This window comes from Phaethon aethereus (genome assembly GCF_964289735.1).
Source record: "Phaethon aethereus genome assembly, chromosome: 13".
Lineage (NCBI taxonomy): Eukaryota > Metazoa > Chordata > Aves > Phaethontiformes > Phaethontidae > Phaethon > Phaethon aethereus.
In genome coordinates, this window is record NC_138589.1 from 18,000,259 (window position 1) to 18,022,059 (window position 21,801).

At 41.9% G+C, this 21,801-nt stretch overlaps 1 protein-coding gene across 1 annotated transcript in view; it reads left to right on the plus strand.

Moving 5' to 3' along the window:
• Window positions 1-21,801, plus strand: part of CMIP (c-Maf inducing protein) — a 135,839-nt gene that overhangs the window by 72,919 nt on the left and 41,119 nt on the right. Inside the window, exon 3 of the mRNA XM_082005734.1 lies at window positions 9,888-9,938. Within this exon, the coding sequence (XP_081861860.1) occupies window positions 9,888-9,938 (51 nt within the window). The remainder of the gene's footprint in view (window positions 1-9,887; window positions 9,939-21,801) is intronic.

The window sequence follows — 21,801 nt, forward strand, 5'->3', positions numbered from 1 at the left end:
AAATGAAAAAGGATTTTTTTTTCTTGAAAAAGTATTAACAACTTCAAAGGATTGATCATAATAGAGCTTGTGTGTTTGAGTATGTACACACACACACTTTAACTGTACCACTTTTACACAAAATGTAGTCCAACAGATAAAAAGATGGGAACGTACTGAATGATACACTAATGACTGTGATGACCATGTCTGCTGTATCATTTGTCCATGAGAATCATGGTACACAGTGCACTGATCCGTGGTGCACAGTCCAACATTTAGAGTAGAATAGATTATTTCAGTTGGAAGGGACCTACAACAATTATCTAGTCCACCTGCCTGACCAATTCAGGGCTGACCAGACATTGAAGCATATAGTTAAGGGCATTGTCCAAGTGCCTTTTAAACACCGACAGGTTTGGGGCATCGACAGCTTCCCTAGGAAGCCTGTTCCAGTGTTTGACCACCCTCTTGGTAAAGAAATGCTTCCTAATGTCCAGTCTAAACCTCTTCTGGTGCAGCTTTGAACCATTCCCATGTGTCCTGTCACTGGAAACCAGGGAGAAGAGATCGGCTCAGGACACTGTAGAGAGCAATGATGTCTCCCCTCCGCCTCCTTATCTCCAAACTAGACAAACCCAAAGTCCTTAGCCTGCTCCTCATAGGACATTCTTTCCAGAAGGAATTTCATTATTTCTTGGTGGTGAATTGTTTCCTGAAGCCCCATTGGGGCCACAAAGTATATGGCACCATCTGTATCCAGGGAGGGTTTAGTCAAAGCTGTTCTGAAATGGCTCTACCTGCAGATGATGAGAAAAATAACCTAAGTGGTATCATTTAGTAACCTAAGGCTAGGTGCCAAGCTGGTCCATGTTTTCCATACTACAAGATTGTTGCAGAGATGTGGAACAGCAAAGGTGACTCTCAGGTGACTCTCAGTTGGGAAGCCAATATGACTGACACTAGGTTGTGATAATAAAGTTGGGTCCAGCTAGGTCCAGCTCTCCTTTGCTTTCATTTCAGTCAGGCTGATGGGTGCATCCGTATGCAGGGCTGTTCGCCAGCAGCTCAGAGAACACAGTACCTGACTTGAGCCCTTCACGTGGTTCCTGGGGTTTGGGATGGTTTTGGAATGTCAGGAAAATATCATGAGGATTTGATGATTTTCAACATAGCAAATACACTTCCACTCTGAAATGGTTAGAGGTGTACATGGAATCATTCATGGCCATATCCTTTGTGGAGTGTATTTCTGGAGCTCCCTTTCATTTAGTTCACTACTGGTGCAATCCTGGGGCTTTGCAGCCCTGTAAAAGGGGGCTGCAGCCATTCCCCCATTTTAATCTGAAAATGGTACAGCTAAGTAAGTTTGGGATCACCTGAGAGTATCTAACTTTGTGGACTCTCCTGGTGCATAGGTGGCATTTGCATGTCTTTTCACATGTCCTTGATGCCCAGGCATGTGTCCCATTGCACACAGAGCATATGTATGCACCTCTGCTTGATGCCTAGCAAATTTCTGTGGCTCAAAATCACTTGCTGATTTTAGGCGTTACCAGGGAGTGTAGGGAGTCTGAATTTCAGACAGGCTGCTGCAAGTCCACCTAAGTCCTGATTCTGTGGTTTGAAAAGCCTACACTGTGCGTGACATTGGCAAGGCAGGAAGATGAGCCATGGTTTCCCAACAGCTAGATTAGGGTCCTCGTTATTGATGAAATCTTCCTTGCCTAATCCATTAATTGAACTAATTAGAAAGAAACTCTTTTGTCAAGTTGGAGGATTTTGATTTTTTTCTTGAGATAATGTTGACTCAGTTTTTTCCATAAATTTCCTTAGTGGTGCTAGCATTTATGTTTGTATCAGTTTCAATGCTAGAATAGTTAACATCTGCCTTCCCAAATTCAATTTCTAAGTCTTTATTCTATAGTTTATGGTAGATGCCATTACGGGCCTGCTTAATAGGAAACAAAGTTTGAACCCACAGCTCCCTGCTGACCTTAAAGGAAATTGGTAGAGCGTGCAGACTGTAACCTGGAGCAGACTGCCATTTGTTTCTTTAAAACATAACAAACCCAACACACAAATAATTACGTTTGTGAGAAAGTAACGTCTTAGCGTGGATAGTTTGGTATTTTCTTCGAAAAGTTCAGTGTCTTTATCTAACCTCACAGGAACTGATAAAGAAGTGGAGTGAGCTGGGCTTCTGTTATGTTTATTGCTGACTGGCTGAGCAGACTGGATCAGATTACATTATAACTCTATGGGAATTTCAGCATAATTGAAAATACAAACTTTAAAAATGTTTTTAGTATGACTTGGTTCTTAGTAGTGTCTCGATTCATCAAGTGTGGCCAGATCAGAGGGAGTATAAAAATAGCTTTCCTTTATACAGATGTAATGTGTATTCACAAATCCAAAACAATACTAAAAATTATGTTCAGTATACTTAAGAAATCAAGATGCAAAAACTGGATTTATCTAGTAGGCGAGTTCAGCAGAAGTTCTCTGGTATGTGTGACAGAGTCCAAGTATCTAAAAGACGCGTTCACTGAGGTGCTGGGCGGAGATGCTGAGAAATTAGCCCTTGCATATTTCAATTCTTTCCAGATTTCCAAGAGACTTCAGTACATTTATGGGAAATTGGGACTTCCAATCTTTTATAAAATCATTCTGCCCTGCTAGTCTGAGCAGCAGCATGCTCTGATGTAATGTCCAGTTCTGGTATCAGGAAATGTATGATAGCGGAACAAGTAGAACTAGTCCAAAACATGTTCCCAGTACTGTTTCTTCTGAAGTGCAGTTTTGGTTAAATCTTGTTTCTTTCAAAAACTTGCTCTAAATGAGGTTTATGTAAAGAAAAATGTTTAAATGAACTGTTTTGACTGCGCCACCCTGATTTATGTAATATTTCTTATTAATGTCAATTTTATATTTTGATACATGTTTTTGCATATGCTGTATTGTAAATTCTTTAATACTATGGGATACTATGGACATGGTTTGACATAAAAGGAAGCATTTTAGTAGTTCTGAATCACAGGCTTTCCTGATTTTTCATTTTACAGAAAAATGTAAATTCCGACTTCTGCTTCACTGATTTGAAGCAGAAGCACATTTCGGACAACTGGCATTTCCTTCAGATGGAAATTTATTTCCAGCAGTCCTTGTGGGAGGATGTTGGCATGTGGTGTTAGAGCATCCTTCATGTATTTGTCTGTGTTAGGCATGACAAATGCCACATGAGTGTCTGAGTCCATGTTCAAGTTCTCATCCCCCCTGTATGCTGTCACCAAGGTCTATTTCTGGCTTATTACTGCACAGTGATGAGTCAGAGAAGGAAGAGTGCCATTACCTTTCCTTACATCATCCTGATGTCCTCCCATAGCAATAGTGACCCATCCCAACCTATTTTAACATGTGAAATCTGACAAGCAGTGCCGGAGGTGATGCAGCTCCGCTTAGGAAATCAGATCTCGATAACAGGACGTGTCTACCTGGGTTTCAGAGGAGGATTTGGTTCTCAGGCAGCAAACAGCTTAATCTGGGCTGGGATCGCATCGAAAAGTTGTCTTCGTGCATGTGCTTCCCACGTAGTGTTTGTTGTATAAGCACAACTGTCTGGGGACAGACAGGTTTCACCGCCTGGCCTTTGGGGATTCTCATCGTCCCTTGTGGGACTCACGGACAGTCAGGTTTCTAGACATGCTGGAGGCTTGTGTTTTCTTTCCTCCTGCCAAATGGCATGGTCCCTGGTCTTCCTGATGAGCAGCAATCAGCCCTTGCATATTTTTTTTTTTTTTTTTCCCCCCTCTTTCCTACACTTGGGATAGCAGGTGTGAAAGAAGGTGTTGCCGAAGCTGGCTCATCGGCCACAACTTTAGGCCAGGAAATAGGAGCTAAATTTATCCTTTGAAAAAGTGTGAGCTCTTTAGTATCAGTAGTAGCTTGAGCTGGACTAAACTTCTGCTCTTCTGCTTTCCATTTGTAAAGCACAATGTGCGATTATGGTATTGTGTGGATGGTTATGAAGAGGATGCTGCTATTGATAGTGAAAGAGATTGGAAAAAAACCATAGAATATAATTTTACAAGCTGCTTAGCACCAAATGTAGGAAGAGTCCCAGGAAAAAGGCTTTGGTAATTCCAGTCATGACAGTACTGCCCGCTTTCCCGTGGTGCCCTTTCTTCTGGATGGGTCCTAAATGCCTTAAAGCTGCCACTTCCATCCCTACCACTAGTCTTGTTTTATTAATTTCTTGGCAATCAAGCGTAGTCAGAAGGAAAAACAAACAGAACAGGAAGCCTTGACAAGCACAACAGTCACACGTTCAGCTCGGTGCTTGGGCACACTGTTTTAGCCAGGGAGTCCCCATGGTAAAGGTTTCCACTGGATTTTTTGATTACATTTTATTTTAGTCTCCTCGGAGAATGTGGCTTTTGTTTTAAGTGTGAGTCCAGCCGATGTAGCCGGTGTGGAGAGGTCGTGCAAGGACCAGAATCCAGCATAGACAGGGAATATTTTCAGGAGGAAAACGGCTTTTCTAGCAATTACCAGCAGCTCTCTCTGTACCTTAAGTTAAGCCAGAAGAGTGGCAGATTCCACTTGCAGGCCTGCCGGTGTCGTGGCAGTGCGAGGCTGGGATGTGCATCAGCAATATAAGGGTTTTGTACAGCCTGTGTGAGGCAGCGGCGTGCGTGCCATGGGGCTTCGACTTCCTGCAGCCCTGAGCCACTCTGCTCCACTGTGCTGTGGCTGATAATAAATCGGTGCAGAGAAGCCTGCAATATTTTACAAGTCACAGTAATGAATATCAGCTGGAGGAAAGCATAACAAAACCTCATCCTGCTGACCAGAGAGCAAGCGAGGGGGAAAAAACACCTGTAAAATTAAACCAGGAACGGTTAAAAACAGAATCTGGATCATCAAATCCCACTTACTGCCACATCTTTTCAGATGGCAAAACCCCTTAGGAGGTTATGTCTGAAGGATGCTGTTGTAAGGAAAAATCTGGGAACTTTTTTGCTACGTGGACAAGTCTGTTCTTGTATTCTTCTGAGTAACGCACATGCCAGTAAAAAGGGATGCCGTAGTGCTAACTTACCGTTAAAGGAACTTGGTAGCATGGCATGTGCAGCGTGGTGGAAATGACAAATTTTCTGCTCATGCTTGTTGCTGTAGACATACTGGTATCAGTAGAACTGTGAGTATTTATATCAGCTAAAGGTCTTCATCATTTCTGGAGTGGACAGTTTCTTGCAGAGTTTCAGGTGTTCTCTTTCTCAGCAGCACACAGGTTCCTATTTTGTCTCCTCCTCGCCTGGGTAAAATTACTGCAGGGGCTGTAACACTGGCATGAAATAAGTGTTCAGTTTCCTAGTTTTGTGAGCAAAAATAAAATCTGCTTTTTAAAAGTTCACTGCTTTTTAATGAAAAATTGTATTCCTGCTCATTGACTAAGAAATGATGTAGTTTGGGTGCAGAGAAAAATACTTCCCTTTTTGAGCAGAGGTAGAAATTTACTCATGTTGACCAAAGCTCTGTATATGCAGGCATTTAATCTCTTGCACGGTTTTCTTCTGTGACCACTCTTTTTGAAGCTGATGAAAATACTTCTGTGAGTGAAGCTGGTACTGCAGCTTATCCCAGGTGGCTTTTCCTCTCTGACCGAACATTTGCACCCCAAAAATTAGAATATAAAATCCTTCAGGACACAGTTCCAGGATAAACTCATCTTAAAAAAAAGTACTACCTACAGTAGGCATTCTTAAAGTACATATTCTTCCTCCTTATTGGAATAATAATAAATAAGCTACAAATAGTTTGAATCTTCTTGCACCTTCCAAGGGTTTTACTGCCACGTTTTCCTGCTTTCTGAAGTACTTTCTTGCTATGTTGTGGTTGTGCAAAAACAACGGAAGGCCTTGATTGTGCAAGAAGCTCCAATCAGTTGGACTGTGTGCCACCCATAACCCTGCTAAAGCCATTGCGTTTGAGAGCAAAATTCGTAGCAGAATTGGGGCCTAAACATACCAAACACACAGGGGGTCCAAACTATTATTTTACATAGATAGGTTATAAAATCTCCATTGTACTTTATTCTTATCTCATTGACTGTTTGTAGCAACAGCAGGCAAAACATTTCCAGGTTGTATCTTGTTTTTAAGTTGGAAAGGTAGCTGTAAGATTAGTTGTGTAGAACTGGACCCATCGTGTGGGCAATTGCGGCTGAGAGTAAGAAAAACTTTTCCTGTGTGGTCAGAATGCCTAAGGAAAGCCTGTTTTAAAGCCTTTTATGCCTCATTTTCTCCTCTTTATTGTACCCTAGAGCTGAATAAATATAGTAGGTTATGCCCTAAGCCGGAGTGAAAAAATGTAGTTGTCAGTTCCCGGGAAGTGATGACTTCAGTGTAGAAGTGCTGGGCTCCAGGAATGCACTTCAGATAAAACTGTAAATGCGTGTGTGCAGCCTTATAAATGGATTGTAGTTCTCTCCATCACTTTACATTTTGGTGCTTGTTGCTCCAAACTTCAGAAATCTTGTGCACAATAACCTGTATGCTTGAGTAGGTCAGTGTGTGCAGAGGTGGCCATAGGCTGGACAGCTGTCTGGATGAGCACCAACAAAAGCCTGGTGGCAATTCTGTCATCCCGGCATGCTGTGAAGCTCCCAGTTCTTTTGGTAAGAGAGAAATACTCCCTGTAGTCCTTTTCTCAGTGTAAACCTGAAAAAGAGGAGGGAGGAACAAGGGATGCTGTGCAAGAGTGAGGTCTTTGTTGTCCTCTGCAAAAGATGCAGCGTATCACAGAATCACTAGGTTGGAAAGGACCTTCAAGATCATCAAGTCCAACCATTAATCCAGCGCCACCATGTCCCCTAAACCGTGTGTGTTTCCTGCACATCACTGTGGTTTTGCAGCTTGCTGGAGTCAGGCAGGCGGAAGGGTGCACTGGAAGGATTAGCCTCTGCTGCCTGGGAGAAGTGGGGAATGCTGGTGTCAGACAGCTCCATCCAGATAACGGTGGCTGGGTGAAACGCATTCAGTCTATCTGTGTTGGACACTGTGGAAAGAGCGCTGGTGAAATGACCATTGGCTTTCCAAGTTCCTCTTACCGTTGAGTCCTGATCATTAATAGAAATGTGGGGATTCCCTAAAGGTTTGTTTTGCCACTTTTGTATTCACTTTGTCGTCTTTGTCTTTGTTTTCCTTGGAAGTGGTCTTGAGAGAGAACCCAAGCTCTGAGGTTTTCTAGTTTTAGAGTGGTTCAAACTCCTAACCTAGATCCAGATGCAAGTTTTCTCTATAATGCCTAACACTACATGTAGACAGCGCTTGGTGCCACACTTGGAACCTGGTCACTTTGCTAATTTTACTTTTTAAATGCTTTTTGTATACTGCTGCTGTCAAGTTAAACAAGTCTTTCCTCTGCTGGTTTTGGTTTTGCCTTTTATAGCATTCTTTGTTTGTTTTCTCCTCCAGTACTTGCAGTCCACTTCTGTCTCTACTTCTGCCTGATGCTGATGTCCTCATTAATAGTTCTGTCATCCAGTTTATGTAAGGTTCCAGTCGGTTGCACAATCTATCTACACATAGTATTTTCTAATTATTAGTAGTGGTCTGACAATCTGTAGCTACTGACATCCTACAAGTAGGAGAATAATTAACAGTTCTCTTTTAGGGCTTTAGCATTTGCTCTTTAGCATTTTTGGTTCATGTCACGTAGTGGTCAAACCAGGGACTAAATCAGGTTGATGTTTCGCCTGTTTGAGAGAATTACTTCATCTCCCTAGAATATTTTGGATTTTATCAATTTAAGTAACAGTTTTGTAGTTTACATAGCTCCTGTATATTCAATCTGCATGTATTTTTTAAGGAAGTAATGGATGTGTTACTTGCAGTATTATTTTTGCTATTGCTTAAGTGTACATGCTCAGGCCTACAAAAACTTTCAGTTTTACTTATTCTTTAACAGGTTTTGGTGCTAGCATTTGAAATGAAGGGGTTTTGTTCCCTTCTAGGAAACAGTTTTCTCCTTTCAAAAAAAAAGGTTCAATTTGAAATACAATCTTTCAAGGAAACCTGGTGGGTTTTTAAAGCGTTTTGTCTGGACAAAGATAAGGAATATCTAAGCATATTTACTTCATGTCTTTTAAATGATGTTAAAAATGTTCTTCAGGCTTTTTCTGGCAAATTATTTTTGACCCTTTAAATATAGTAAAATATAGTATAAAGTATATTGAATTGAAATCCAGTTCTATAACATATACAGGTAGAAGGTAAAAGGTCTATCTTACCATATAAGGCACCCATATACATAAAATACTGTGTAAATAACTGAAGGAAAGTAATTAAATAGCGGCAAGCCAAAATATCCTGAAGATTTGCACTCTAAATGTTTTAAAAATTTTTCATTGCACGCAAAGAAAAAAGAAAGAAAAAAGAAAAGGAAGCTACGCTTTTTATTTCCATTTGTAGCAAATTCATATTCTACTATGTCAGCATTCTTCATAAAATGGAAGGTTTGTTTTTGATAAACTCTGTGGTCAGCCAAGATTATTTATGATAGATTTATTCTGTTTTATTGCCTAGAGATCTACTGGAAGAGCAATTGATTCTCATTAATGTATAAAGAAATAATATGTGATACATATACAACAGCCTATTATTCCATTTAATTCAGAGACATTAGTCCAAATTTATGTCACCGAGACATCAGTATCTGACCTTGAGATTAAACATGGTTTTGGTAACCATGACACATTTTTACTTCTAGTATTGTTGCCATTATCAGTCAAGTGAACCAGTGTCAGGAAAAGAAATTCATTCTGTGGTGTGGGTTTTGAATAGTTACCTGAAAAGGTGTTGGAGAGTGACATTTGTTGAATGATGCTTTACTTTACAAGAGGTATGTGGTTTTTAGCTGGTGAAGAACCTCACCTTTTTTTTTTTAACATGGATTTATAAGCTATCCTGTAATTTTCACTGATTGTGTAAAACATTTTGAATCGTAAGAAAAAATTGCCCATTGGCAGCGAAGAGATAGAGTTAGAAAAGCCAAAGGGCATCTCTACCCACTCAAATATTTAAAACTTATGTCACCTTGTTAAGGCATGCATATTTACGTCACTGTAGATGCTTTTATATTTTTTGACACCGAGCCTTTTGACCTTTGGGAGTATTGAACTATTCCTTCATTGGCTATGAACCTGGCTTCACACTGAGAATTTCTGGCAGCTGTGCTTAATACGGACAAAAATGGGTGATCGCTGGGAGTGATTATTGCAACATTTATGCCGTTGCTGCAAACAGTCTGTGCATGTATCTGCACGTCTGTGTGTGTTAAGCTTTTCACTCTGTTTTAATATCGCCGAAAGAGCTAAGACGTTATTTGAATTGCTTTGGGGCCAGCTGAGGAACAGGACAAGAAGGGAAACTAGAGTATGGAAAAAAACCCACCCCTGCTAGTAAAATGTCAACCCGTCTGCTTACTCTGCTCCCGATGATTAATAGCAAAGGCAAATGTCCTACAGACATTAAAGATCTGACCAAAACCTGATGGCAGTCAGGGAGGACTTTTCACAGTCTTTGCCTTGGACACCATTTCATAGGAGGTTAATATTTTGTAAGGGTTTGTTTCAGTATTTTACATTTACAGCAAGGTCTTTGTGTCACTGCTGTCTGTGACAATAAACTGGTTATAATGTAAAGTTGTAGCTTCAAGCAAAGAGTTGCCCTTACTCTGATGAGGCTGGGAGTGAAGTTAGCCAGGGTCATAAAGTTCAGAACAATACGATGAGCGCAGCCTTACTGATTTTAGGGCACCCATGGGTCATTTGCTTAGTTTTGGCTGGGTGATCTGAAACACTGGTAGAAACTAATGATTCTGTTTGTAACTTTTGTTTATTGCAGGCTGCAAACAGCTACCTGAGGGATCAGTGGTTCCATTCTTTGCAGTGGAAGGTAAGTTCTGCACTTCACTGTCTTCCTTGTCTGCCTCTAAGAATACTTTTTAGCATTCTCTATTCCTTCATTGTAAGACCCCTGCATGGATAAAGTCTTTTCTTATAGAAACTCTTACATGGGAACATGTATGCAGTTTCAACTTGTTCATATCATGAATGAAGTGGGCAAATTAACTTGTTACATAGCCCAACTTTATCAACATGTGATTGATTTCAAAAAGTAGATAGCCAGTAAATTCACATTTAAAGAGTATAGAGATTGGATGGTTTTGGTTTTATACTACGAAGTGTAATACGTTACAGAATGGCTGTAGTCTAATCATATGCTCTGGAGTCTTGGGATAATCTTTGTTTTGGACTTGGGAGTCTTTGTTTGTTTCCTTTTTCTGAGAAACTAGGAAGAAAGGGTGTCTTTTAGAGTTGTTTAGTGTAAGTAGCATCAATCTGTTACGCATCAGTCTGTGTTTATGCTTTAGGATGATTTGGATTTAAAGGCAGTTGCCATTTCAGAGGTCTTGAGCCCTTTCTCATTTTCAGCGGGAACAATGGACCGATTGCACTGAGTAGGGGAAGTGGATCACAGTGACAACATTGTCTCTCTAAAGCAGCACATTCCTCATTGAAAACTGTAGCTGCTGACCTTTGGATGGAATCTGTATGGATCTTTGATGGAGCTGGAAACAAATTTTGGCCAGATGCAGAATATGGTTGTCCTCTCTTGTCTTGCGGTGGGAAACACAAGCAGTAGATTGTCGGCTCAGACTTGTCTCTGGCAGGGTTTCAGTGAAGTCAGCCAGGTTGGCTATGTAGCTTATCAAGATTTCAGCCTGCTGACAGCAACCGCATGTGAAAATATAAGGAAGTCCCTCCCACCAAACTGGTTTTATTGTAGGTGTGTTTGATAGTTGCAAAATAGTTGTGTGGCAAAACTACAGTATTGGTGTGCTTTGTATAGCCATCAGCATCTGCCAGAATCATATTCTGAGCAGATCCAGGTTCTTATCAGTAAGAGCCAAGTGTTGAGATCTCCTTTTCCAGACCACTGGCATATTCTCCAGCCTGTTACCCTGATTGCCTAAATGAGCGTGGGACAGTAGTGCTGATAGCAGAAGTCTGGGCTGTGGTGTGGCACTTTATTTTGGCCTCTTGACAGTATCATTAACACAATGCCTAGCCAGTCTTGCTTTCTTTGCAACTCGGGAGGATAACAAAGAGCTTAAAGCTTGCAGAGATGGTATCTCCATGTGGCCGTTACTTTCCCTCCTGCTTTGGCAGGCAAGGGTGATCAGAGAAAGCATGGACAGCAATGATAATGGAATTTCTTTTTCTACCTTGCCCCCAGCTAGGATGGCTATGGTACTAATGTGCCAGTGGCATGTGCCCACTTTGCTCCTGCAGTGAGGAGAAAATAGGAGTTGGAGGTACAAGTCTGAAAAAAAAGTAAGGAGTGGTAAAGATGCAACCAAGCCCCACCAGCACCCACCCCATCTGTTAAAATATGGAGGGGGGGAAGCCTAGACAGAATGACCTGGCTTGCTTGCATGCCTTTCGGTCATGGAGAGGGAGCTTTGCTCTGTGGGAGTTGTTTTTAAAGGAGTATTTCTTAAACTTTCCAATGCTTCTGACCAAGCCTGTCATTTGGGGAAACTCTGAGTAATTTAACTTGTTGCAAAGTAGAATTTATTTTTGCTTCCTTGCTTTCCTCCCCACCCCCATTAAGTTAGTTTCTGAAAAACAAGTGAAACATTATCTTGATTTGAAAGACCTTCCCATTACCAAGAATAGCAAGTACCTTTTTCCCATAAGAACAGTGACAGGGTTTAGTCACTGCCCAGGTACTTTACACTAACAAATTCCCTTTGCTAAAATGGAGATAGTTTTGATGGGCTTTGTTGCTTAATAGTTCAGAGGAAGAGCACCCGGTAACTTTCTGCTTTACTTTGATTGATATTTGGCAGGTTTAATTGAAATCACCACAGAACTGAGACAAGGCAAGCGGTGTATCTAGAAGGAGAGCGGAGGAGTGCAGTTATATGGTCTAATGTAGTGAAGTTTATCACTTTACGAGCACCACAGCCTATGACTTTAAGAGCCAGGTGCCGAGGTTCATCTCACTCCATAATTTTTACGGTTTGATGATTAAGCAGGTAGTGAGGGAACCCACAAAAAACCAGGAAGCCTATTCTTCTGGAACGGGTCATTTACACAAAGCACCAGCTGGCAGAGAGATTGCCGCAGCTGTATTATAATTGGGTGGTTGTGCTGATGAATGATATATTTGTCCAGTGGTCTTACAAATAATAGGTCAAAACATTTCTGTGGGCATGTAGAACACAGATGCAAACTGGGCAGATAGCTGAAGCAGTTATTTGGGGGAAAACATTCAACAGAGATGAGCTTGCTGTTGTTCGTACTTGTGTTGTGGAAGCATTTAGGGAGTCCAGCTGAACCCAGAGCCCCACTGTACTAAGCACTAGATGTAGGTGAAGCAAGAGACCTTCACTTCCTCTGCCCTGCCCAAACAAGGCTGGAGGAACCCATTTTACAGATGGCAGACTGATATTCTGTGAGTTTGCAGCAGTGGGGATTGCCCTCCTTGATCTTAAATCAGGAATACTTAAATTACAATTGTGGGAGCAGATTCATGTTCTGTCAGTGTCCTTCTGGCTCCTTTTCCTGTGCTTCAGGCCTTGGGAGCCAGATGCTACATGTAATCTGAGCTACCTGGAAAATGGCTAGGTCCAGTGAATAGCTGTGGTGTTAAATAGTTGGGGAAGCTCCTTAGGTTATACTGGTTATCCTTTGGCCTTGTGTGAAGGTGCTGAGGTCTGTGAGAGCGCTTTTATGTGGTGCAGTTTCAAGGATTAACATGCTGTGGGAATTCAATTTGCCAGCCAGCACCCTGGAAATAATTTTTGTTCTGGAGACAAACATTGAAATAAAAATCAAGAATAATTTCTTTCTGCAGCCCAGAGAATAATAAAAGAGATGCTACAGATACACAGAAATAAAAGGAAACCAAACACGTAATTACCCATGTTTTAGATCCAGCTCCAAGAGGTTTTATGTGTCATCCAACAAACTAGCTGTCAAGATGCTTACACAGCTGTTTAGATGTGACTTTCTTGAATATTGTGCTCATTGAAGAGAGCATGGTTGTAGGGACAGGCTGTTCCTTATATAGTCATTTTCTCTTTGGGTTTTCCATTTCAAACCCTCCCGCTAAGGGTTACTCATAATTCCTCGTTTAATCTGGATATCAGCATGTATCACAACTCCTAAAGGATTATTGGCCACCTCAGCCTATTTTTAGAAATCCTGATTTCCTTTGGGTTATAGCTAAGCCAGACTATATTTGTCCAGAGAATAAACAGAACATGTTAACAACTGTCCAGATCCTCAAACATAAACAAATCATTAATCCATTGTGCAAGGAATGTTCCTTTCAACCGAGGAGGCTGGATTGAAACCATGATATGTAATCTTTGGTATTTGGTAGCTGATAAGTCATAACAGTGTATCAATAAAGATAACAACACGTTCTGTGAATATACAAAAGAGAATAACACATGCAGTTCATTGCCTTTTCTGGATCCAGGCTAGATACAGTGGTAACCAACCATTTCTGTAGGGGCTGAATACAGCTAAGCTTGGCTTTGAGGGGTACTGTGACTAGTAATTTTGGTACTCACACAAATAAACAAATATGTACCCTTGGCATTTTTCCAGATGGCATCCATCTACTTTGTTGCTGGTTTATATCTTGCCATCTTTGGGCTAAGGACTTTCTGTGTATTTGTATAGTGCCAAGCACATAGAGGTACCATCCTCTGTAGAAAATGTTGAGTCCCACTACATCGCATGCTTAAAGTATTAGTCATTAAAAGACCCGCTTGACTAATTTAGTACCATGTTGCACTTGAATTAAAAAAGACGTCAGTGAGGTCTTCTCCAGGGGTCTTTAGGTCTTCTCTTGTGCTAGGGAGTAGAGGTGTAGATGTAAATTTGTTGGGGTGAATACACCTAAAGGTTACACAGGGCATGTTGTGTTTTTTAACATGCTTGATAGTAAACTCTGAACACTGCCCTCATTGTAGGATATGGGTTGCTTGTGTTTTCTAGTTAGCTGAATGATGCAGCAATGAAACATGTCAGTTGACGGCCTTTGGGGGAATGTCCTGAATTGACACAATACAGAAAGAACAGACCTAGGTCTGCAGTAAAGCATGAAGCATGACTCAAGCTGAGCTTTGTGCGCCTCTTGCCTGGATCTTCTAGAAAGGCTTGCCTATACCTTGTCTTTCCTGCTAATGCTATTAAGTAGTCCTCGACTGTTCCCTAATGAGTAGTGCTGCTTGATTAGGGGTTTTACCCATCTGTTAGCATGGACAGTCCAAATGTATTAATTGTAGAATTGTTTAGGTTGGAAAGGGACCTTTGAACATCATCTGGTCCTCTCCCCATGCACGCTGCCTTTTTTCTCACTCAAGGCAGGGTATACATTGAAGTTGTACGAGGTTGCTAAGAGCCTGTACAGCTGAGCTGTGAAGCCCCAAACCAGGCACAGTGTTCACGTGTGGTCTCACAAGTACTGAGCGGCAGGGAGCAGTCACCATCCTGCTGTCCGAGCTCGTACTCGTGCAGCTCAGCTTGCGTACGCGCCCCTGACTTGTAGTCAGCAATCACATTACCTTTGTTTTAAAGCTCATTTTCTGCATGGACTCCATGTTTTGATTCCCATGAATTGGGAAACTGGAACAATGCTGTCATTTGGGATCTGCAAACATTTTGCACTGAACGCTAAAACGAGCAATGTTGGCCTTCATTCAAAAACTTTAATTTTGGATTAATGCTTCCCTGGTTCTCATAGGGATTGTTGTATCTGTGTCTTCAGGAAATAAATGCTTCCATGCACAAGCAGCCCGATTGACTGTCCTATAAAGTCATACATGACCTGAATGACAATAACGCTCTCTGGTCTTCACTGTGTCCAGGTTATGAATTCCTTGTCCATTTAGTACTGAATATTTTTTTATACAATAGCTGTGAGTAAGTATCAGTGAAAGTTCAGAGGGAGTTATTTTTCTGTGCTTTAAAACTGCGAAAAATTAACTTGAGAGAAACTGTTCTCGAAAGTGTGCTAAAGCCTTCCTTGTGTAAAGCACCTTTACGGTTTTGTCACCATGGTAATGATTAAAAATAGTGCCGATACAGGAGTGAGGCTTATATAGAATTTAAATGATGACATTAAAGAAATTTATAGCCTTAAATCTCGGTAAATCATGCCTTAAAACTATGAGATCAGGAAAAAATCACATTGGTTGTGGTTAAAAAGGCCCATGTCTGTCATTTGTATTTAATCACCTGATTTATGATCTGAGTGAGGAAGCTTTGATACCTGTAACAATGCAATAGCCCTGTGCTGTGCTGCACAGTGAAAATATTATTCAAAGAGCTCAGCAGTTCTTTGGAGTGGTAGTTCCTGGACTTCAGACCCCCTCTTTGGTGGTTACGTAGCAGAGACAACTGTAATTGTGTTTCTTTGCTTTCTTTAGCTGAAAACCTGAGGTGTTTTCACAGAACACAGAAGTTCCTATTTTCTGTTATTTTGAGGTGAAACAATAATTATCATACAGTTAGGCCAACAACAGCTTTTTTTTTTCTTTGTGTTTTTTCTTTTTCCTTTTGTGTCTGTTTATGAGTCAATAATATATTGATGCGTTCCTAAGCTGTTTTGCCTTTCAAAGCCCCAGGACTTTGAAAGCCTTGTGGGCTTTGATGATGCACGAGTTTTGGAGGAGAAAGTTTCTTGCTTTGAAGGATAAAAGGCAGGCCACAAGTTTTTGGCTTGTAGTTTTACTCTTCCCGTGGAATGCATGGATACCTGTTGTGGGAGACCCTGAACAGGCTTTTAAGATAGCCAGAGCCTCTCCCCTGCAGGACTTTGAGCATCCTGATGGAGTTTCAGACTGGACTCTATACTTTGTAGGGAACAGATGCAGGTCCAAGTGGTGCGTTAATGGACCTGTGTCACCAAGAAGAGAAGCTGGTACGAGTTAGAGCTTTGTAGTGAACAATAGTGGGACTAAAAATGTATCTTGGTATTTTTCAGTTCCTGATGCACCCTCTCATGGTTAGGTTGATATTTACTGCCAAGATTTGTTCTTCTTTTGTATTTAAAAGATAACGTGAAAGGCATTTGCATCTGCCAGCATGGGACTCTCTAGTGACATTGCCTTGCTCGTCATGCGGTGATTGATAATACCTCCTGGTCTATAGTCTGAACAACCTCATTGCAAATTCTGGAGCTACATCATGGAAATATTGTCATACTTACAGCCTTTTATTTCTATAATGTTTATTTTTTGTAGTTAAGTGTTCTCCCCTACTACTTTTTCAGGGGGAAGGGAGGCTTGCTTTTTTTGTTTTGTTTTTGTTTAAGTCATCTTTATGAGCAAGTGAATTCCATTGGTTCCCTCATTTTCCCATGCAAGTTTGACAGTCTTAGGCCATCTGTTATCAGAAGTCACTTGAAAAATCTTGGCCTTGTTGTCTGTTTCTGAGATCTCAGTTTGCTAGAGGTAACTGCTGTCGGCAGCAGAAGGGCATTGATCTCACTTTGGGAAGCAGAAATTAATAGATGAAAAACAGACATGTTGACAGAACTGGATCTAGACAGAAAGTTTCTTCTCTTATTTTTTTATCAATCACTGATGATGTTTCAAGAACTGGACCAGGTAGAGTGGTTAGGTTTTTTATGCATTTTGAACAAAATCACTTTCACTGTATTTGCATTAAGTAAATACCTCACTCTTGGACATTTGACATTGGAGCTGCATATCCGTGTCAGCACAGCACTTTGTCCAACCAAAAGAGGCTCTCAGCAACATGCTGAGATGCCAGCCTGGTCCTGAGCTACTGCTCTGAGCTGCTTTGCCCTCATCTAGCCATACACATGCATAGTTTGTAAACCTGGAGCTGCCTCCTTCCTTGCCAAAACAAGCTTTTTTAAGGAGACAAAACTCAAACCAAGTAATGGCCTAGTGGTGAAATCCGAGTAGAAACTACATAGTTACTTTCTATCCTGCTTTAGCTAAGGCAGGACCAGCTCTAAATCTTCCTCTCTAGACTTGGATGTTATCCTATTCAAACTAATATTAGGTCTGAAGATAGAGGGGTGTCAAAAACAGCTGAATAAACAGGTCAGGTTGTTATTGTGTACTTACATCTCGGCTCTGAAGAGGAGTAAATACAATTGCTGGAGTATGTTGCTTCTCAGGAATGCTGAACTGCTGGCCAAGAGGGATCCTCAGTTTTTGTCTTGGCGAATTGTTCCTCTGCATTATTCCAGGGCTGACCTTATGACTAATCCTTTGCAATTCAGGACTTCCAGGTCATGGTGACCACTAGTTTCACCAAATTACAACTTCTTCTCTATAGCTGTCATAGTATAGAGCTGCACCAAAATTAGTCTCTTGTTCAGGTTCCTAGCTGCATAACAATCTGTTTTTAGGAGATCTCTTATGAAGACAGGACAAGACTGGTAGCCTTTCCCAGGGGTGTAATTATCTTCTTCACACGATGCATTGGATGTGAAAGCCTAACTCTAGGAGTTGACACATGTTAAGTGCCTTGTTCAGCTGCTGTATTGGGGCCCAAGTCTGCATTATGGATGTTATGAGGACTCTTGGTGTCAGAAGACCTACATGAGCCTGAAGGAGCAAAGGGGTATTCTTTTAAATTTCTCTTTCCTTTCTTGCAGTTTTGTCCTTACGTTTATTTCTTGCAGTACAATTAGTGTGTTGAGTGCATCATAATGTATTAAAGGATTAGAAAACTGCTGCTAATATCCACAAAAACCCCTGAAACAGTATGTTGCAATTGTCACAGCCTGTATCATCTGCCCTAACTCTTGCTATAATCACATCTTCAGCTTGTCCGTCACACCTCTTTTGTCTTTTTTTCCCAGAATAGTGATTGTTTCAAAATTAGAAAAAAAGTATCAGAAAACAAAGTATATCCTTCATTCCCTTGTCTTCACTCAGAAGCCATTGCATCACAACTATTTACCATAGCCTGGCCTCTGGTGCTTTTTACTGTAGTATTTAAGATGGGAGTACTAGATTGGGCTGTGTGGCCAGAGGCAAGATCCATCAAGGACAAGAGGGTTGCTGTGAGTGACTTGTTTGCATTGGCCTGTCCCTGAGTGAGGTGGGCAGTGGTTTCAGTAGCACCTCAGTTGTCTCTAATCCTCTGTGAGGAAGCTAGTCTTGGGATCAGAAAACCGAACGCTGCAAGTCTTGATTCGGTCTTGCACGTCATGCAGCATTTGTACAAAGGAGAAAGAAAACAAGCAAATTGCAGAGTTTCAGTGGCATTTTGGTAGGCTAAAGAGTTGCAGGAGGTTTGGGGTTTTGTGCTGATGTGGTGCAATAAGATGCGGTATAAAAACATGGAACAAAGTGATGGGACTGCTTCAGATGCAAATGCTGCTCTGAAATCTGGTATCTCCCTGTGAGAAACTGGAAAATTCGGGGCTCCAAAGCCCAGTGATCTGAAGACAGAAATACCCTGCTCTTCTGAAGTCCCTTTTCAGATGCTTGCAAGCACCGCATCAGTATCCCGTGTCTGTGCTCTCCCTAAGGCTCTGCAGCAGCTTTCTGACACAAACATGTTCCTCGAGCCGTGCACATCTCTCTTGCTGACGACATTGATGATGTAGGTGCACAAGAGACAGAAGCCAATTTCAAAGCCATTTATGGTGTTGAAGTGCTAGAAACTCAGCAAAATAATACATTTGCCAAGGAGGAGAAAGTAAAACAGGTGGGTAAACGTCCATTTGGAAGGTTTTGCTGACTGGTGAGAGGGGAGGAGGGCAGGAAAAGCTGAGGGTGCCCACTGCTAGCAGTGGAGAGTAATAAGGAAAAGGGATGACGTGGCTTTTTAATCTGGTTTGCATATCTGGGAAGAAGTAATTGCTTTGTGTGCTACTTGATGCTACCTAAGCTTACTGACATATCCCAGAAAATGGAGGATAGATTACCTTTCAGAGATTATTTTTTATTAGCAGTTATTACAATGTGTAGTGTTAGTCGCTGCTTAATCCCAATTTGAGGCAGTTTCTCAGGTGGCAAGATATTCCAATTGGAGTTCTTATGTGCCTGAAATCACTGGCATATGTTTTTCAGCCTTGCAAACGAGGCAGAGTCATGTTTTCCCAATGATGACCAGCTCTTTTGTGCCTGAGTGGGATCTGAAGGGTGTAGTATCGGGGGGGGGCGGTTCTGCACAGCAGGTGTGCTGCCTGGCTATTCTCCATGGTGGCCTTGCGCACAGCTTTTCTTTGGCAGACCTGGTCGAAGTGCAATGACGATAAGATTGTACGTGTTCTTTTTTTCCTACACCACACTATCTCTTCTCTGCAGTGGCAAAGTCATTTATTCCCACCGCAGGCTGAGAGCTGGTGGATGTTAAGGACTCGGCTCCACAGACACAGCCACCATGTGTGGAATACAAAGTGTGTGAATGTAAAGGTATTGGGAACCTGGATCAGTTCCGCGTGGTGTCAGAGGCTTTCTGTAATGCAGTCAGTAATGGTAGATGTCTGCAGAGAGAAGCACACAGCAAGGACTTTGCCTGGGTGGCAGCTAATGTCACACTGCTTTGTGTCTTCTGCTTGCTGTTTGATGCACGCTGAACTCCACAGTCATACAGTGCCTGCTATAGTTTATTTATTTAATACTATTTTTTTCTCCCCATGCACTGCAATGCAGTTAGTCCGCTGAAGGTTTTGGAAAGTGTGAAGTGTATATGGTACACATATTCCTGCTTTCATCTAGTAGGCTGCTTTTATTTATTTATTTATTTATTTATTTATTTAAAATGGAACATGATTTTGCTGACTCCAGCTTGTACTGCATAATCTCAAATACAGGAGCACGTCAGACTCACACCCCTCTGGAAACTGTGGGTTGTGCCAGAACACTGAGATCCCGACATCCAGACAGTGTCTGTGTTAGAGCGTTTGCTGCTTTGGAGAAAAGGGCCAAAAATGCTGCAGCAGGCACCAGTGAGGTCTTGCAAGAGGAAGAGGTAGTTGTGCCTAAACATGTTTGAAACCTTCCCTCTGATGAGTCAGAGGCTGTTAAAGTGCTGTAGATCAAGCAGGGTGTCTGGCTCCTGCCCTAATTGTGTGAGCCCAACAGCCTCTATGTGAAAGCTTTTCTCACTCATTCTGCGTAAGAGTTTAAAGCAACTCAGGAGGGTTTGTGACTCCCGCCCGTCACCTGCAGTTAGGGCAGGTCTTTCCTGTACATGTGGGACAAATATGCTGTTCAACCGTGTTGAAATTGTTGACGTTTTTCCTCCTGCCCAAGATCAGGAGGAAAAGGTGTTAAAGTGACTTTTGCTTAAAAAAAAAAAAAAAAAAGAAAACCAAAAATACCCAAAGGCCCATGGACAATATATTTTAAAATATTTCTTCTTTTGGAGAGATGTTACATGGGATTTGTAACCCAAGATCGCAGCTGTGTCTCTACCAGTGCTTTGTGCAAGTAGGGAGTGCCTTGTGCTTCTGCTAGAAACGTATCTGCAGTCGTAGTGAAATTCCGCATAGCCAAAGCAACATTAAAAACAAACCCCAGCTTGGCTCCAATATGAAAAATACGGAACAGCAGTTGCTGTGTGCAGGATGAAAGCTGATGTTTTGCCAACCTGAAGTGTAAAGCTGGTGCTGGAACTGGGGCCTGAAGAATGGGAGTGTTTGCCAAAAGGAAATGGAAGCAGGGATGGAGGGTTTCGGGGAATGCACCAAAGTCAGCTGTGCCAAAAAATGTCTCCCCTGTGGACAGGTCTGATTACGATAGTAACCGCATTAGCCCATGCAAAGTGCAGCTGGAGCCACAGTTGGCCTTTTGCGTTTTCTAGCTGGGGAAACAGCATTGCAAATGCATGGCTAAAGGAGAGCTGGCTTTGGGTCAGGCGGCCGTGTTCCTGCATCCTAGTGACCAAAGGGCTGTATGCAGGGATTTGAGGGGAAAACAAGACACCAGCAAAAACAAAGCCCAGTTTCTCTGCTTGGTAATGGGAAGGTCTACCAAAGATGACCTCTCCCCTCCCCGCTTAGGGGATAGAAGGAAGGGGGGCTAGAAGGAAGCCACAGTATTTGAGTTGTTTTCAGTTTTTGGAGACACACAGACTGTATTTGCATGCAGGTTTCTCAGCCTGTCCGTGGAGCCCATAAATTTAAGATCTGCTTGCTCAGTTCTTTTAGTTTTCTTTTTTCCCTTGTATAGAATATCCTTCCCTTCCCATCTTGTCATCCCCCCTTGTTGCTGAAGGATATCTTTGCAATAGTCTTGAGCACATTGGAGAGCAGAAGCCCAGAAGGATGGTCAGTCAGGTGACAGCTGTGGTAAAGGAGGGGGAAAGATATATATACGCACATACAGATATATAATACACTTTGGGAGCAAGTTCTTCAGTGCGTTCGTGTCACAGCTGCCCAGTCTCATGCTGGGAGGTGAGCGAGGAGGCTGCTCTGTGAGCCCCCTGGTCCCACTTCCACTTTGCGCTTCTCTTGGTCCAAGCACAAATGTATTTTGTCCAGATTTCGTCCTTTTAAAATTCTGCTTATTTCAGCATTCTTTTACTTTGCAGTGCCACTGTCCCAGTGGTATCTGAGCAAAGGACAAACTCTGCACCTGTGGGAAGCATCTGTGTGGTTGTTCCAGCTTATGCATTAGTAACAGCTGAACCCTTGTCACCACTTGCTGAACCCATTGAACTCTGTCGGCTTTGAAACAGCGCTGATCTGAGTGTTTGGGGCTTCTTGCCTGGAGTAGTTGACATCTGGAGCAAGG